General features: G+C 38.3%; 1 protein-coding gene across 5 annotated transcripts in view; it reads right to left on the bottom strand.

The window, feature by feature from the left end:
- Nucleotides 1-566: 566 nt before the first annotated feature.
- The window catches only part of cep162 (centrosomal protein 162), a 134,007-nt gene continuing 119,280 nt past the window's right edge, over nucleotides 567-15,293 (bottom strand). For all 5 annotated transcript variants that reach the window (XM_072250260.1, XM_072250263.1, XM_072250258.1 and 2 more), the window contains 4 exons: nucleotides 13,786-13,927; nucleotides 10,912-11,010; nucleotides 4,572-4,706; nucleotides 567-1,366 (listed from right to left, as the gene is read on the bottom strand). In XM_072250260.1, the coding sequence (XP_072106361.1) occupies nucleotides 1,148-1,366; nucleotides 4,572-4,706; nucleotides 10,912-11,010; nucleotides 13,786-13,927 (595 nt within the window). In that variant the 3' untranslated portion in view covers nucleotides 567-1,147. The remainder of the gene's footprint in view (nucleotides 1,367-4,571; nucleotides 4,707-10,911; nucleotides 11,011-13,785; nucleotides 13,928-15,293) is intronic.

Below are 15,293 nucleotides of genomic sequence, written 5' to 3'. Positions count from 1 at the left end.
TACTATGTAAAGGAACTGTTTCTTAAATATATTTAGTGAAGAAGCCTCGACTGCTTCCCTGGGCAGACTTCCCTTGGCAGCATGTTCTAGGCACTGTGCAAAATAAGCAAACCTGTTATTTCCAGTATTTGACATTTCCATCCTGAGAGAAAGACTTGTCATCTGCCCTATCTGTGGCTCTCCATAATTCCATATACCTCTATCAGGTCATCCCTCAGCCTCTGACACTCTGGAGAAATCAATCCAAGCTTGTCCAATTTCTCCTTACAACTAATATTTGATCCAAGCAAAACCCAAGGTGAATCTATTCTGCGCCCTCTCCAAACCTTCCTGGGATAGATTTAAAGCCAGATTTATCTGAGGCCTAGTTTGAGAGGTACCACCGAACAGGCACAAACACCAATACTACTCTATATAAAAGGCAACACAAAGATAATATTGAACATTAGAGACTGAAACAGAGTAGTTTGATGTCAAAATTAATATAATTTATTTTGACAATGCCAAAATATACTTAAATTTATCTCTAATATTTGGTAGAATACCAAAAGAAAATTTACATTCAAGCTGATTTTGAAAGGTATGCTACCAAAGAGTTTATATTTAAAGAATGCACTAAATAAAATTGCTCAATACCTGTTTTTAATATTATTTGAATCCTTCCTTCATTATTAATTGTCATAAATTAGGAAACTGCCTTGAGAATCACCATTGCTTCTGATTCAGTGTTGTTGTACACCATATATTATATAATTTCCCACAATATCAGACTACAGGATACTAACAAATTACTCATAACTGTCAAAAAACTCCCAATATTCTTATAGAAATATTGATCTGTTCAAAATAGATGCATGACTATGGCAACAGTACTTCAGATAAATGTCAGAGTTTAATAAGGAAACTAGATGTACTCTTGTAAGATTCTCTTAATAGGTAGAGCCTATTAACTCGAACTGAAGGAGGCTAAGCAGTCAAGTCAGCTGTCAAACATTTCATCCGGTTTCCAATCTTTGGAAATATACGTACAAAGGTTTTGCAAACAAGCATCAAGATGGCACAGCCTCATAGGCTACATACTAGTATTCACATTCCAGTAAGAAATTCTATAACATAATAAAAGTGAATCATTCTTATAGTATTAGTATTACAATTGCCTGGTAAACACAGAAATATTTTGCCTCATGGAACCAGGAGCTGGAATAACAACACCCTGTCTTTGCAGCTCACGGAGAACATCCAATATAGAGTCAAGTTCTGTTCTGAAATTTTCCAGTTCATGGTTTTTCAACTGTGCCAGTTTCTTCCACTTCTCCACTTCTTGAAGTTGTTCTGCATCAGCAGAATGCCGAGCTTTCTGAATTAACTATTGGCAAATCAAATAATAAATGGTTAATTCTGATATCTGCTTCAATTATGCTTTATTTTGTTGAATAAGGCTTGGGTAATTATTAACCAATGCTATGTTAGCAAAAAGTCAGGAAATATTTGGAGTAATTGCAATCTTTACAATGCACAACTGCTATAAGTTAACAATAACTTGAGAAGTTTAGGAACTTGCAAATTATTGCCCTTAAAACACCCGGAATTGTACTATCTTTGACTGTAAGATATGGGAGAAGATATAGGATCTTGGTGAAGGTGTAAATATGTTTGAAAATAGTGTGTCCAACCATGATACGAGCTTAATAATCACTGCACTCCTAGGGCAAAAAGTTATTTCCTCTGATAATATTTTTAATCAATTTAACATGCATGAAATCTCAAATAATAATGAGGCAGCCTACAGAGAAGAAGTCATCACCTTGACACAGTGGTGTCAAGAAAACAACCTCCTTCAAATGTTGCAAAAAAAAAAGGAGCCGGTTGTGGACTACAGGAGGAATGGAGACAGGGTAGCCCCTATTGGCATCAATGGATCTGGGATTGAGAGGGTGAACAGCTTTAAGTTCATCAGCATAAACATCACCGAGGATCTCACGTGGTCTGTGCATAATGGCTGTGTGGTGAAAAAAAGCACAACAGCGGCTCTTTCACCTCAGATGCTTGAAGAAGTTTGGTATGGGTCCCCAAATCCTAAGAACTTTCTATAGGGGCATAATTGAGAGCATACTGATTAGCTGCATCACTGTCCGGTATGGGAACAGTACTTCCCTCAATTGCAGGACTCTGCAGAGAATGATGCCGACAGCCCAGCACATTTGTAGATGTGAACTTCCCACTATTCAGGACGTTTACAAAGACAGGTGTGCAAAGAGGGTCTGAAGGATCATTGGGGACCCGAATCACCCCAGCCACAAACTGTTCCAGCTGCTACCATTCCTGGAAACGGTACCGCATCATAAAAGTCAGGACCAACAGTCTCTGGAACAGCTTCTTCCACCAGGCCATCATATTGCTTAATTCATATTGACACAATTGTATTTCTATGTTATATTGACTATCCTGTTGTACATACTATTTATTATAAATTACTATAAATTGCACATTCAGACTGAGATGTAATATAAAGATTTTTACTCCTCACTTATAAGTTATAAAGTCAATTCAATTCAATATATCAATTTTGTTTTATTTTTGAAAGATAGTTCCACTACGATCAGCAAAGTCAACTCTACCACAACTGACTGATGGATTATTTCAAAGGCTGGATAAAGCAAAGAACCTTAGATGGCACTAAAGACCCTCACCATACCTCGGGCAAGAGTACAGGAGACTGAAGACCCACATTAAACTATTAAGGAACAGTTTCCTCCTCTTTGCTATCAGATTTATGAAAACCCTGTGAACACTACTCTGTTATTCCTTTCCTAAGACCATAAGACTATAAGAACTAGGAACAGAATTAGGCCATTTGGCCCATCACCCTGCTCTGCCATTTCATCATAGCTGATCCAATTTTCTTCTCAGCCCCAATTCCTGCCTTCTCCCCGTATCCCTTCATGCCCTGATCAATCAAGAAACTTATCAACTTCTGCCTTAAATATAAAGACTTGGCCTCCACAGCTGTCTGTGGCAAAGAATTCCACAGATTCACCACCCTCAGGATAAAAAAAATTCCTCATCTCTGTTCTAGGGACATTCTGAGGCTGTGACCTCTGGTCTAAGACTCGCCCACCATAGGAAATATCTCTTCCACATCCATTCTATCAAGGCCTTTCACCATTTGATGGAAGAATGAAGGGTGTCCTCATTGAAACCTGAGTTCTAGTGAATACAGTCTCAGAGCCATCAGACACTTTTGATATGACAAGCCATTCAATCCGAGAATCATTTTCATGAACCTCCTTTGAACCCATCCAGTTTCAGCACATTTCTAAGAGGCCCAAAGCTGCTTACAATACTCCCAAGTGAGGCCTCACCACTGTGTTGAGCTACTTATTTTGTAATTTAAGTGATTTTTAATTCTTTCCACTGTACTGCTGCCACAAAATAGCAAACATCACGAGCTGCAAGTCGATGATAATAAACCTAATTTTGATTTCCTTCCCAGAAGGACAGCAATGAAGCTGGGTGACCTTTATAACAAATCATTAATTTCACAGGTTACCATTGCATAGACTGGCTTTTCTTATATTATGTTCAATTGCGTTTAACTGCCCAATCTGCCATGGAGAATTCAATGGTCCAGACCTCAAAAGGGTAGTCCAGTAACTATGTGCTTGTAACCCTACACAATTACGCAAGATATAAAGGGGAAAGCCGTTTGGGCAGGGAATAGATCACACTCAAATACAGCTTGATTACTTTACTTTATTGTCGCCAAACAATTGATACTAGAGTGTACAATCATCACAGCGATATTTGATTCTGCGCTTCGCGCTCCCTGGATTACAAATCGATAGTAAATATTAAAAATTTAAATTATAAATCATAAATAGAAAATAGAAAAAGGAAAGTAAGGTAGTGCAAAAAAAAAACCGAGAGGCAGGTCCGGATATTTGGAGGGTACGGCCCAGATCCGGGTCAGGATCCGTTCAGCAGTCTTATCATAGTTGGAAAGAAGCTGTCCCCAAATCTGGCCATACGAGTCTTCAAGCTCCTGAGCCTTCTCCCGGAGGGAAGAGGGACGAAAAGTGTGTTGGCTGGGTGGGTCGTGTCCTTGATTATCCTGGCAGCACTGCTCCGACAGCTTGCGGTGTAAAGTGAGTCCAAGGACGGAAGATTGGACTGAAGATTACTGAGGTCTAAAACATCTTCAGAGCAATCCTCCACTTCAGAGATAAGAGACTTCATTAATATTAAATTAGAATTAACCTAAAAAAAAACCTATCAGTATTCAAATGTAGCCCATTAGTTATTATAGAAAGTATAAAGAACTGGGAAAAGACACTGAGGGAGGCTGAGATGAATGTAAGTAAAGAATCAGATCACCAGTTATAAAGAAACCATCATAAAAATGAATTTTGATCATTAACAGGCAAGTTCAAAAATGCATACTGTGGTCAAAATGAATGATCTGCACTAACTGTCTTCAGTGTGGCGAATGATTTATTCAGAAGATTGAGTTAACTTCAGTTACACTGCTGTAATTACCTTCTGGCCATCTTAGATCACCTATTATACAGTACCTGCTGGAATTCTTGCTCTCTCTGAGCATACTTGAGCTCCATCTTCTGAATTTTCCTTTCCAGTGCCACAAAGTGTCTCATCTCTGGACTATGATTCTCCTTTGCTTCCCTGAGTTCGTCTAAGAGCTTGGCCATCTGAGAATGAACATCATAGGAAGCACAAGTCATTCTAACAAAGAATGTTAGAAAATCAACAAATGTGGGATTTGGTTAACAGAGAAGGAAAGGTACCATTAAAACATATAAAATACATTAATGTGTTCAAAAAATGCATTATTTGTTCCTCTCATCATTACTTGGGTAGGACTTTCTTCAGTGTCCATAATATACTGAGTATCCCTTTTCTGCATTTCAGTCTCTTCCTGAAAACACCAAGGATAGTTTGATGAGAATCACCCAGTGTTAATTAACCAAAGATTCTCGGTGTTATTGGATTGTGATTTTTGTCATGGCTTGAGGAGTGAAAAAACACAGCTCTTCAGGCACCTGATGATCACAACTTAATCTTAATGATGCAGCTGGTAGGTGGAAGGAGCACAGGTAACATAGCAACTAACTGATAACTATGATGTGTCAAAACCATAGAGCATCCAAAGGATCACTTTGCTGACAGATGAAAATGAAGACAGACTTATCAAGAACAAAGGCTGTCAATACCCTTTTCAAGAACTCCTTAACTGAGTCTCAGGCTGTGATGGAACTATGACTCCATTCCATTGTAATTTCCTCCATTTGTAAACAATTTCTCTTACTGTGGACTGATGAACACTCAAGTCTTTAGAAATGCTTTCGTAGCTTTTTCCAGCTTCATGTATCTTTACAATTCATCTTCTAAGGTCCTCTGAAAGTCGTTTTGATCAAGGTATGTTTCACATAAACAGATCTTTCTTGTGAGGAGCAGGCTCTGACAGTAACCAGACTTTCTGTATCTTTTTTATAGGACAGGGCACCCCTACAACCCACACCTCCAATCTCATCTCATTGATCGGAACACTTGACTCCAAATAGGTTTTGTAAAAGGCATTACCCCAGAGGTTCACATACTTTAACAAATAAATGTAATATTGGATCATTTTTCTCAATAGATGAACAAATATAATCATTCATTGTGTTATTTATTCAATTGGGTTCTCTTTATCTACTTTTAAGAGTACGTGAAGATCTGACCACATTTTAAGTCATATTTATGCAGAAACAGAGAAAATTCTACGGGGTTCACAAACTTTCTAGCATCACTGTATGTCATTTAGTTTCACTTTGTAGGATTTGATAGCCTTCAAGCTCTGCCTCAGCTGTCGACCATCCTTCAGAGATTCAAGTTTGGTCTGGAATTGCTTTATCGCATGCGAGATGGCTTTCCCAAGGTCGTATCTTATATTTTACTTAGATGCCAGATTGTGAATCTCTTCATTCATCCAGGGCTTTTGGTTGGGAAAGACTATAAATACTGACATAGATGAGTGTGTCCCCAGAAAATCATATAAAGTCCATGACAACCATGGCACATTCGTTCAAGTCCTCTGATGAACCCTTGAATATGGCTCAGTGCACTGACTTGAAGCAAAACCCACAGCCACTCCTTTGTCTTTGAAACCACCTCTGTTGTCCTTATCTCTGGAGTCTTGCTCTTTAGGCTCTGTCTGTATGCAGGTAGGAGGAGGGTAGCCAGATTGTAAGATTGCAGTCCTAATCGTAGTATAAAAATGGTTGAGTGTTGGGACTTCTTGTGCTTTAGGTGATATGTTGATGGTAATTGGCTGGAAATTTCTTCAAACAAGCCTGATTGAAGTCTCCGACAATAATTTGAAACGCATCAGGGTAGGCTATTTCTAGTCTGCTAATCTTGGCATTCAATACATTGAGTACATGCCTAACATTTGCATTTGGTAGTATTTAAACTGTGCTCAAGATCACAGAGGAGAACCCTCTTGGTCAGCGTTTAATCATCAGACATTCCAGGTTGGGGGAACAAGAGTGTGATAAGACTGCTTACATCTGAGCACCATGAAGAATTTATCATGAAACACAGACCCTCACCTTTTGTCTTCTTCGAATCGATGGTTTGATCCATACCTTGTCTTAAGTGAGCCATGTCTCTGTGAAACTCAGAACGCAGCAATCTCTTATTTCCCTCTGATACAGCAATCTTGCCCTTAGATCCTCAATCTTGTTCTCTAGTGACTACATTTGCTAACACGATACCGGGTAGGGGAGGATTCCAAGCCAGACTAAAATGCTGGTATACCCCAGCATTTTAGTCTGCTTGGAGGTCTTCCCTCCTCCCTCTCTTCCAACCACAGTGATGTACATGTACCTTTGTCTGCTTAAAAGTACATACTTGCATTCCTGAGCGTCAAGTCCGCTGAGTCCTTCAGAAGATCATGAAATCATTAGTTCATTAAGATTGTTCAAAAGTATGTCACTTAAAGGAAAATTGCAGATTGCAGTGAGAGTAGTTCAGAAATATATTTAGATGTTTTGTAAGCTACTTGCAAAGCATCGCTATGTTTCATCAGTACCACTGTGGCTCATGCAGATACTTACAGGAAATAAGTATGACAGGGCTTACAAAAAACTACACAAAAAAGACACTATTCTATCTTATTTCATAATACACATACCACGATTCTAATCAATAGATCAATCTCAGTGTATACTGGAGTCAATCACACATATGTCCTGTCCCATGATCCTCTCATATCCCCTTTTGCCAATCAACTGTCCAGCTCTTGGCTCCATCCCTCCCCCTCCCGTCTTCTCCTGTCATTTTGGATTTCCCCCTCCCCCTCTCAAATCTCTTACTAGCTCTTCTTTCAGTTAGTCCTGACGAAGGGTCTCGGCCCGAAACATTGACTGTACCTCTTCCTAGAGATGCTGCCTGGCCTGCTGCGTTCACCAGCAACTTTTATGTGTGTTGCTAGAAATTCCAGCATCTGCAGATTTCCTCGTGTTTATATTTTCACTCAAAGCCTTTTCCCAATGTTCCTCATCACAATATTGTATTTAACTTTCGACAAGCTCCTCAGACAAGTTGAGCTGAAAAGGAACTGTTCTAGTACATTCATGAGTTACAGCCACACAATCTTCAATAAATAAGCAATGTATGCGCACTTTGGGACACTGAGCTCCATGTGACTGGCAACTTGTTCATTGAAGTATGCCTGTCAAAGTCCAACCTTACATCCCCATCGTGAGAGGTGGAAACAGGTAAGACCTGCCCACAGGGTGCTGGTGAAGCTGTAGTGGATGCAATAGATTGCAGAAGCTGTGATGTACTCCAATCATAAGACCGTAAGACCTCTGCCCTCTCGTTCTGGAGACTCCTACCATTAGAAGCATCCTCTCCGCATCCACCCTATCTAGTCCTTTCAACATTTGGTAGGTTTCAGTGAGATCCACCGCATCCTTCTAAATTCCAGTGAGTAAAGGCCCAAAGCCGCCAAAAACTCCTCATACGTTAACCCCTTCATTCCCGGAATCATCCTCGTGAACCTCCTCTGGACTCTCTCCAATGACAACACATTCTTTCTGAGAAATGGGGCTCAATACTGTTGACAATACTCCAAGTGCAGTCTGACTAGTGTCTTATAAAGACTCAGCATTATCTCCTTCTTTTATCTTCTATTCCCCTTGAAACAAATGCCAATATTGCATTTGCCTTCTTTACCAGAGACTCAACCTGTAAATTAACCTTCTGGGAGTCTTGCACCATGACTCTAAAGTCTCTCTGCACCTCTGATGTTTGAACCTTCTCCCCATTTAGATAACAGTCCGCACTATTGTTCCTTTTACCAAAATGCATTATCATACATTTCCCAACACTGTATTCCATCTGCTACTTTTTTGCCCATTCTGCCAATTTGTCTAAGTCCTGCTGCAATTGCATTGCTTCCTCAGCACTACCCACTCCTCCACCTATCTTTGTATCATCTGTAAAATTTGCCACAAAGCCATCAATTCCATTATCTAAATCATTGACAAACAATGTGAAAAGCAAGGGTTCCAATACTGACCCCTGAGGAACACCACTAATCACTGGCAGCCAACCAGAAAAGGGCCCTTTTATTCCCACTCGTTGCCTCCTGCTGGTCAGCCATTCTATTATCCATGCCAGTATCTTTCCTGTAACGCCATAGGATTTTATCTTGTTAAGCAGCCTCATGTACGGCCCCTTATCAAATTCCTTCTGAAAATTCAAGTAAATGACATTCACTGCCTCTCCTTTGTTCACCCTGCTTGTTACTTCCTCAAAGTACTCTAACAGATTTGTCAGGCAAGATTTCCCTTTACAGAAACTATGGTGACTTTGGCTTGTTTTATCATTAGTCTCCAACTACTTCGAAACCTTATCCTTAATAATAGACTCCAACACTTTCCCAACCACTGAGGTTAGGCTAACTGGCCTATAATTTCCTTTCTTTTGCCTTATGCCCTCCAGGTCTATGCCAGAATTAAGTGATCCTTGAAAGATCATAACCAATGCATCCATTATCTCTTCAGAAACCTCTCTCAGGACTCTGGGATGTAGTCCATCTGGCACAGGTGACTTATGCACTTTAAAGCCTTTGAGTCTGCCTAGCATTTTTCCTTAGTAATAGCAACAACATTCACTTCCGCTCCCTGACACTCATGGACCTCTGGCACACCGTTAGTGTCTTACATAGTAGTGAAAACAGATGCAAATTACCCATTAAGTTCATCTGCCATTTCTTTGCCCCTTATTACTACCTCACCAGCATCATTTTCCAATGGTCCAATATCAACTCTCACCTCCCTTTTACTCTTTATATAACTAAAAAAACTTTTAGTACACTGCTTTATATTATTGGCTAGTCTGCCATCATATTTCATCTTAAAGCTTTTTTAGATGCCTTTTGTTGGATTTTAAAAGCTTCTCAATCACCCAACTTCCCACTCACCTTTGCTACCTTATATGCCCTTTCCTTGGCTTTTATGCAGTCCTTAACTTCCTTTGTCAGCCATGGTTGCCTACCCCTTCCTCTGTGGGACAAATCTATCCTGCAACTTCAGAGGACAATGGAGATGGAAGATCATTGATAGCCTATGTTCCACTGGGGCTGAAGGACCCAAGTCAGTATGTCACTGAAGTATACAACTAAACAGCCTTACATTGAAAGCTGAAGTCCCCCCACTGATCTACCTGGGCTTCATATCATTCCTCCCCCTACAAAGTCCATAGCAAGAAACTTGAGGTGCATCACACTCCACATTTGGTGAGCCATCTTGCATTAAAAAATAATGACCAAATTGAGGTATTCAAAAACTAAGCTCCAAAATCCAATGTGAAGCTAATGGTAACAAGGAAGCAATGGTCTTTGCATTGCTTCCAAGATACTGCTCAGAAACTAAACTGGAGTAGCAATCTCCACAATGTGGCTTCAAGGCAGGGAATACCGTTGCAAAGTGTGATGGAGTGAGTGCAGCTTCAACACTCAAGAATTAAACATCTTACAGGATGTAAAAACCCACTTATTAGGCACCCCACCCACAATCATTCACTCATCCCACCACTGACACACAGCAACAGTATTTTTCTAAACCAACTAGAGGATGTACTATGGCAACTCATCAATTCTCCTTTCTAAAACATCTTCCAAACCCATGACCTCCACCAGCTAGAAGGGCAAGGGCAGCAAAAATATGGGAACACCATTGCTTGGAAAATTCCTTCGAGCTAAACACCATCCTGACTTGGAAAAATAGTGCATCACTCTCACTCCGTCATAATCTGGAGCGCTCCCTCTCTCTAACAGTACTGAAGTATTGCAGCGGTGCCACTTGACAAATATTTGTTCAAGGACTTATAACTATTTCAATATAATGTTTTAATTCAAAATTAAAATTCTGCAGGGATGAGCAGAATTCTATTGAGTCCCATACATGATTAAACATGTTGGCTGGCTCTCTGATCTTTGACAGAATCCCCAAAAATAAGATTGGCTTCTGATTTTTTTTTTAAAAAAAGTTCTGTTTAGAGAGTATATATAGGTGGTATTATATGTTCATTCAAGGTCAAAGAAAGAGATTTAAAAGAATGAAAATTTTGTTAAGACTGTTCTTCTATACTGCATCTATCTTAGCAAAAAGTTTTCAAAAGCAGTTTGAGCTAAAGTTAAGTCCAACTTGTTCAATGAACCTCATTATCCCTGAAGTCTATTTCTGAAATTCATTTTATACACTGTTGGCTGTTTCTTGTCCACATGAAAGAATATTGCATCTTTTTTTCTTTACACACCTACATTTAACTCATGAACTTACAATATTGTGAATGGAAGCCTGAAATGTACTCAGATAACATTAATGTTTGGCAGACAAGTACCTGAGTCTGCAGTGTTTCTTCACGAAGTTTAGAGAAAGAAAGTGCCTCACGATCTTTCTGCAGCTCATTAATCTGTTCTCGAAGGTGCTTCAACATAATCTATAATTAAAAGAGGAAAGTTATGAACAAGAATATTTTCCCCCAAGAATCATTTAAATAGTGTCATTAAAGTCCTGAATTATAAGATGCTCTGTAGATTACATTGTAAAGAAGGGAAATAAGCAGATGGAACAAAAGTTACTAAGAAAATAGTTTCTTCAATGTATTTTAAATGGACTCGGATAAAGAGCTCCCTTGATAGGGTTCTGAAGCAAGTGAATATCACACCATTTGTGTTACATTAAAAGGTACTGTAGAGTGGGATTAATAGACTAAATTTGGAAGAGTGGGATGTACAAGTCGAGTCAAGGCTGGACAAATTGCAGATGCCGAGACAAGGCTGTAGAAAGAGGAAGAAGGAAGTTAAGTTGAATTTCAAAGATGGATCAACAAAATAAAAATATGCAACAGAATGGAGATAATGGAAAAAGGACACGCAACAACATGCTGCAATTGGTGCCATTCTCCCACAAACTTCAGAGGGTCAGAGTTTATGTAGGATTCAGCATGAGACACCAAAAAGATGATGCTCCCCTCCCCCAGAAGTCAAAATCGTAAGAATTATTATTTCAATTCATGATTAGCAATAATTCGGTGGGGGGGGGGGGAGAGTAATCAGGCAATTTGGCTGATATGCGACACAGAGAGTTGACATGCTTTTATTTATTTAGCAGGAAACTGATCAATTGATTTTAATATATTGTATTAACTTGTGCTAACTATAGAGATTATGATAGAAAGTAAACTAGCAAGTTTTATTCTTGAAATTATTATTTGGCATAAGATCTTACCTATAATATTGTTAAATTGTTAGTTTAAGTCAGAAGGACATGGGGGTGTCCTCATACATAAAAAAACTGAAAGCTAACATGCAGTTATAACAAGCAATTAAAAGGCAAATGATATAGAAGATTTTATTGCAAGAAAATATGAGTACGAGTAGAAGTGCCTTTAATTATACACTCAGTGGCTACTATGTTTATAGTCTTCTGCTACAGAGACCCATTACTTGAAGGTTGGACGTGTTGTATGTTCAGATATGCCCTTCTGAACACAACTGTTGTAATGCATGCTATTTGAGTTATTGACGTTTTCCTGTCAGTATGAACCACTTTGGTCATTCTCCTCTGACCTCTCTCATTAACGAGGTGTTTTCATCCACAGAGCTGCTGCTCACTGGCTTTTTCTTTTTTTTTTGTACCACTCTCTGTAAACTCCAGAAAATCCTCAGAAATCAATAGTTTCTGAGATACTCAAACCACCCTGTCTGACACCAACAATCATTCTAGGGTCAAAATCACTTAGATCATATTTCTTCCCAATTCCGATATTTGGTCTGAATCTCTTGACAATGTCTGCATCCGTTTATACATGGAGTTGCTGCCATATGATTGCTGAATACGTATTTGCATTAACAAGTGTACAGATGTAAATAATAAAGTAGCCACTGACTGTATAATGCTCCAATGTGATTACACCTAGAATATAATGTACAGGTCTAGTCTCCCTATCCTAGGAAGGAAATACTTGTGATTGAGGAAGTGTAGTTAAAGTCAACCTGTTGATTCCTCCAATGATGTGTTATTGTGTGGAAACAGGTCAAGTATTTTGGGACAATACTCTCTTGAACAGTGAGAATAAAGGGTAGATAGAGGAATGATAATTCCTTTGGCTTGATCTGTCTCAGGGTTGTAACTCAGTTAAGATGTTCAGTGTATAGTAAGAGATTACCCTGTAGAAACAAGCTCCTTCTTTTCATAAATTCTCATTTAAAAGTGAAAATATGTTTAGAAAGTGCCCTGTTAACCAAAGGTACTGTAGCTCAGATATATCTGGCTGTTTTGTCTTTGCTTCATAGTGCATTTCATTAATCCAGTTAAAACCTATCGGAAAATTTATGATAAAAAATTAAATTTACTCTACAATAGAAGTCTATTAAAGCCAAAAAAGTCCATATCAGTGTTTATATATATTGTATATCTGTGGCAAATGAAACAGTTGGTGCTTTGTTTTACAAACAATTGACAGGGACTCAACAAATTGAGGTAGCCAAAAAGCCAAAAAAGCTGCAGAAGATGAAACTGTGAAATAAAAACAGAAAATGCTGATAAAATTTAGGAGGTTAGGGAGCATCAGTTTCAGTTTAGGTACAGCAATCTGAACTTTGAAGGAAATTCATTGACCTGAAATGTTAACTGTTTCTTCCTCCACAAATGTTGCTAGACTACTGGACTATCCTGCCATCTTGAGATTTTATATTTAGACATGCCTTTGAATGGATTTCAAATTACAGTACAACTCTGATAGTCTGCTATAATATTTGGAAATGCTGATGGTTTAGCATTTGGGTAATTGGGTACTGATTCTGTGCTCCCTTTTATTCATGGAATCCCATTCCTGTGAACTCACCTTAAACACATGCATCATCAGTATAGAAAACAAATTATACCTTCTGGTTACTGAGTCCTTTATAATGTACTGTCTCACTCTGCCTGGTACACTGATTTTTGTGTCCCATTGTCAAACAAAATGTTGTGAAGCCCCTCAAAGCCTCAAAGTGTTGAAAAAAATGGCACTTGATCACATTCCATAAAAAAATTCTTCACAAGTCAGAAACTATTCCTTACTCCTCAGTTTAAATATCACATAATATACAACATATTAAAACAACTGCTCCATTTTATAATCCACCTGTTTATGAAATTGTGAACACTTAATGATAGTTTTGAATACTACAGGGTAAGCTGTGTTGCATTTTAAGTACATTGCCTGTACCTCTTGAGCAGTGATTTTATTTGTCAATTCAGCCACTTTCGAGGAAGAATGTTCCAATGCATGCTGAGTCAATAGCTGTTCTATTTCTTGTTGATGAGATACTTTTAATGCTGCAACGTGCTCAGAAACATCATCTTGTGCTCTATAGCAAAAGAGAAAAGCATTTAATTATGCTACTTTATGCAGTATGTTATTATCAAACACCAGCCAACACCTAATACACAATGCTCATTCTAACCAAAAACATCAATTTTAGATATGTAAGACCATAATTTCCTTCGATTTTTCTGCCAGATTTCTTTTTGGCTCAGTTGCTACCCAAGTCACCTTATGAGTGAAATGCTGGATTCCAAGACTAGAATATAAAAAGCAAGTACGATATTTTGGTCAAGTACTCAAGCTGGAAAGCCCAGCTCTTCAAGTTAATATAAAAGTCTTTTGTTTCTGAGGAACTGTTTATTAAATTGCCTTCACACGCTCAGTACCTTGCATTGAATTAAGCAGTTTGGACACGAGAAACACAAAATTATACAGAACTGTAAAAATAATCAGCATCACAGAACAGAATATCTGGTTGAAGGATAATTGTCAGGAAGGGCCAATGGAAATAATTTATGTCCACTATAATAAATACTAAGGTCAATTTTCCCATTTCTTGGTCATAGTCTTCCACTTATTCTTTAACAAGCACCTTCAAATGCAAAACTGTCAGAACTTACTAAGGAAATTATTTGTTAGAGTTGACTACAGAACAATCATCACTATCTTCAATATATTTGAAGTTCTGAAGTTCTGTGACATATTACACACAGAATTAAATTAATTTAGCAAATATATGCACAAAGCGTGTAAGTGAAAGGCATTACATTTCAGTGAGTAAAAAGATATCAATTAGAAAATTAAATGAAACTGCAACGGGAGCCAAAATTACCAAAAAATAATAAATACTGTTTGCTCTGAGAGGACTACAACTGAAAATTAAATAAGTTAGGCTAACTATTGAATCATAGTGAAACCATACTCACAAAATACTGTTTGCAATTCTAGTCGCAATACCTTTAAAAAGATGAAGGATAGGATACAAAAAATACGGTGCCAGAACTGACTGGAACGCTCTTTCCAAAGGAGAATGTTTAGAGATTATTTAAGAGAAATTTCAGAGTTAAGACAATCTTGATTTCAGGTTGTGGGAAGTACCGAACTAGAGTCTATCTTTGCAAGACGTTCATCCAGAATGCATTTTAGAGGAGACGAGTTGACAAAGTGAGGGAGGAAAGAACTATTATGCTTATAGAGTTAAATGGAAAGTATGGGGAAAGGCTTAAGTAGGGAACAAACACCATTCTGGACTTTAGTTAAATGGCCTGGTTTTGAGCTACATAACGTAGGCAATGATTTTTTTGCAGGATGTGGTAATATAATATTTATATTTTTTTTCTAAATTTTTTTACATCTGTTTCAGCTATGTCCAAAATGCCACTGATGCTAGATCCTGGGCACATTTTATA

This window comes from Mobula birostris, chromosome 2 (genome assembly GCF_030028105.1).
Source record: "Mobula birostris isolate sMobBir1 chromosome 2, sMobBir1.hap1, whole genome shotgun sequence".
In the NCBI taxonomy this organism is placed as follows: domain Eukaryota; kingdom Metazoa; phylum Chordata; class Chondrichthyes; order Myliobatiformes; family Myliobatidae; genus Mobula; species Mobula birostris.
This window is presented reverse-complemented; position numbering and strand designations above follow the sequence as displayed.